General features: G+C 41.7%; 1 protein-coding gene across 3 annotated transcripts in view; it reads right to left on the bottom strand.

Moving 5' to 3' along the window:
* The window catches only part of afap1 (actin filament associated protein 1), a 134,353-nt gene that overhangs the window by 1,491 nt on the left and 128,802 nt on the right, over positions 1-4,060 (bottom strand). For all 3 annotated transcript variants that reach the window (XM_014017480.1, XM_014017479.1, XM_014017481.1), the window contains 3 exons: positions 3,129-3,293; positions 2,846-3,036; positions 2,570-2,737 (listed from right to left, as the gene is read on the bottom strand). In XM_014017480.1, coding sequence (XP_013872934.1) covers positions 2,570-2,737; positions 2,846-3,036; positions 3,129-3,293 — 524 coding nt within the window. The remainder of the gene's footprint in view (positions 1-2,569; positions 2,738-2,845; positions 3,037-3,128; positions 3,294-4,060) is intronic.

Genomic DNA, 4,060 nt, shown 5'->3' with positions numbered 1-4,060 from the left:
AAGATCACAAACTAAAAACCAACTTAAATTATGCATTAATTGAAGTTTGGAGACATTTTAAAATGATTTTTTTCAGAACCGCATCTGACACTTGTGATGGTCGGGAGATGGCCAGGCTGGGGGGGTAGCGGTGTGTGACAGCTCTTCTTCTGAATAAATGAAAACTATGTAACACAGGTGTTTACATTTAAATTAAAAATATTTGATCAAAGGAAAACCGGAGCAGGACTACAGAGAGATGAATATGGTTTAGATTTTTATTTCTGTGACTGTACGACCCACAGGAGACACGACATTAACAGCAGTCGTTATGTCATTCCTTGGCTTTAGCAGGTCTGACGCTGCTAAAAATGACAGTTTTTTTTTTCTGGATCTTTCGTTTTTACTTTGTGATGTCATTTATGAATGGACACTTCCTGGTATGTGGGTCAGGAAACGTACTGTATATCCTTATATGATGTTTTTGGGGTGGTAATTAGGCTAATCTCCTCTCCTCGTACATGAGCACCTGGATACACATTCATCAGTTTACGCTCCTCATTTACACACTTTTCCTGAAGATAGAAGAGTTTGTTGAATCTGACGTGACATGTTCGTACGAACAAAAGTAAGAGAAATTTAGGATAAGAATATGAACATGTTCTTACATGAGGCCCGATGTCTCAAGCCACTGTGCGAAAACAATCAACAAATCCAAGGAAGCCAGCAGATTGCATTTAAACTTCACTTCACCACAAGCTGTGTTTCCATCCAATTTAATGCGCATTTTGAGCAAACTTTTAAAATGTCGCAAAAAAATGCACATCAAACATCTTTCAATCTACTGGCTTGGMGTGAATCAACCAGGCTACGCAAACTGCATTTACGTCAAACACTGACATTACACATGTCTGTAGTAAACAGGAAGTAAAGTCACAAACTCACAGGGACACATCTCAGGACAACTGAGAGAAGTTATCAGGAACGTGTTGCTACTATTGGAAAGTCATATCAACTAGTATTGGTGATGTTACTGCTGTCTGGAGACATAGAAGAAGAAATGTAATTCTCTTCATGTTACGGGATCATCCAGGAAGACGCCGACAGCAGGAGGAGGGTCCAGCTGCAGCCGCTACAATTATTGGACAGTGGGAACAGCTGCTCGAGGTAAATGTTTGCTACGTCAGAACTTATTTGGCAAATGTGTTTCCATCTCTCTTTTGTGCGTTAACTGTTTTTCGGAAAATCCAAAAACCACCTCAAGCGAGCGTAAAAACTTTTTTTTGCGATATTGAGGAATTTTTTTGTGAATTTTGCAGTTTCCATGAACTTTTTGTAATGCAGTACTTCAAAACGCGCAAAAAAAAAACTGATGGAATCACGTTTACAGTCTCTCTTCCTGAGCAGCACATAGGTGACAGTGGAAAAGAAAAACTCCCTTTTTAGTGCAAACATTATAGCAAAAAGAGGCAAGGAGAATTATATCAGCTATAAGATGTCCCAAACGAGGCTTAGTGACTCAATTATAAATATTATTGAGGCTTTTTAAACATATTTTCTGAGCCTGTATTCCAGCAGTGGTTCACCTTCAGAGGAGGATTTTGAACATCTCTTTGCAAGACTTGACCTGCCAACACTAACTATGGAAGAAACACCATCAGACTGGATGTGTTGAAATCTTCCTGCAATAAAAAGTTAAATGAGAAAAACCACTCCGCTGAGTACGAGTTCACCCAGCTAACTCTGAAAGCCTGCACAGCTAGGCAACACAAACTGAAGAGAAGAAACAAGTCTCCTCAGGATGAGCAAAAAAAACAGAACTGGGGCCCGGAATCTTTTTCTTTTCATGATCAACTTATTGTTTGTGGCAAAAATAAGTATCTGTTGCCTTTAGAAGCTGTTGGAAAAAAACTGCACTACATATACAACTACTGGAAGACCTGTGATGTATAAAAAAAGTTCACCATCATCTGGTATCTTTCTTCTCACTGCTGATTTAAAAAACACAAACAAAATGACCACAAAGTGCAAAGTAGAGCAACAGAGGTGTTGAGCACATGATGGCATTGTTTTAATAGCCTCATTAAATGTCTGTAGTCTGTTAGTACGTGCTAATAAAAGGAGAGGTCCAGTTTACACATTTTCATCCTCGGTCCAAATGAGCATTCATGTATTCACCATTGTGGCTATAACTTTCTTCATGTTAGAGACTGAAGTGTCTGCCTGCATAAGCATGTCAATGAAATACAAAACAACAGTGCCACCTGGTGACCTGGCATGGAAACTACAACATATTTAATGAACTCAGCCTTTGAAATGTGACTTTTCTACTATCAAAATAGGTACTCAGTATTGATTATTTAACCGTAAATGGTTTTTGGGATATCTCCACAGTACTATTTAATGTTGGGAGAAGAACTCATGAAAGACCTGCACTGATGTGATGCTGAAAAGTAATTAAATATTTAAAGAAGGACTAAATCAGCTCGCACGTTTCTGTTACCAGACAAGTTCCGAGCTGAACAGATCTAGATGTTCTGAACTCGAGCTGAGACCAACAGCAGCTTTGATCATCAGAGTGAAATCTGACCTTGGCCTTCTTGAGAACATGTCCGCGGACTGGGGTGGGTTTCTGGCCGCTCTGCTGCCGGCGGAGCAGTGAAGCGCTGTTGACCGGCAGGGAGCAGGACTCTGCATCACTGGTGTCACAGCTGGAGAACGGAGAAGACTCCTGTGTTCTTCGAAGCATTGCTGGAGACTACAAACACAGGCAATAAATAAAAGAAGTGAAATTAGCCTGGTGACAACATTCAGTGTCCTAGYCACTGTAGGAGAAGCAAGGCCTCACTAATGAAGGAGTTCTGACCTGGAGGCCGGAGGAACCGGGTTTAGGTTCGATGGTGAGGCCCAGAGTGACCCCTCCACTCAGGGCTTTCTTCAGACTTTCCTTCACCTCGGTGAGCTCCAGCTCCAGGTTCACCCGCTCCTCCTCCTTCTGTTTGCACTCATCCTCCACCTTCTTCAGGCGCTCCGACAGCGACACAAGTGAGCGTTTTCCTGATGGGTGCAAACACAAAAATCACCTCAAACTTCATCTGGCAGGATCCTGAAAGAAAATATGTTTTCTTTTTGTTTTTCTGTTCTCTCACCAGCAGCAGCCTCCACGGCAGTGCGCAGGTCCCTCCTCTCCTTCTTCAGTTGGGTCAGGTGGCTCCTGATCTCCTGCTTCTTCTTCATCAGCTCATCCTCTTTGGCCTGCAGTCGCTTGGCATCGGCCTCCACACGATTCTTGCCATATTTGCACTGTTCGTCATCTGCACAACACATACTTGGCATAAAAACACTGTGGAGGCAAGAAGCTGAAAACAGACCGCGAGACTTGAACTGCCCAGAAACCCAGTGAACTCTGAACCACAGTCTTGAAAGACCATTGATGAGCAGAAAACAGAGTCGTGGCAACTGTCCACCTGGCTTTTTCAGACTGAATGTGAGGAATTGAGGAATGTTTTGACATTTAAGGAAGAGATGAGTTTCATGAGTGGTTCTGGCTCCTTTTGTTTACAATAAACAGAAAAACCACAAACATAAACACAGCCTCGTTCTCCAGCTGCTACTGTCTCACAGTTGTTCTACGAAACTCTGATCTTTTCCAAATGTATCAGCTGGATCAGCTCATGGGTACACAGTATAGTTTAGGCCTTCAAAATACCCCCCCACCCGCACACACACACAAACATTTTTTTCTACTGTACTCATGGGGAATTCGCATTGACATCCAACAATTTACCATTTTCAGAACATAACCCTAACCTAGCCATAACACTTTACCTAAAACTGATCACACATGCTTAACCCTAACCCCACACTTACAACAAACCACACAGAGTCATGCTAACCCTAACCCCTTACCTAAAACAAACCACATAACAATATGCCCAAGTCTAACCCTAACCTCTTAAATCTAACTACACAGGTACATGTCTTGCCATAACACTTTACCTAAATCTTACCACACAAATACATGCCTAACCCCTTACCTAAAATTAACAACATATATATATATATACACAGTATATATATA

The sequence above is a fragment of the Austrofundulus limnaeus genome, unplaced genomic scaffold (genome assembly GCF_001266775.1).
Source record: "Austrofundulus limnaeus strain Quisiro unplaced genomic scaffold, Austrofundulus_limnaeus-1.0 Scaffold169, whole genome shotgun sequence".
Taxonomy (NCBI): Eukaryota; Metazoa; Chordata; class Actinopteri; order Cyprinodontiformes; family Rivulidae; genus Austrofundulus; species Austrofundulus limnaeus.
Note: the sequence above shows the minus strand (reverse complement) of the source record. Positions and strands in the feature narration are given on the sequence as shown.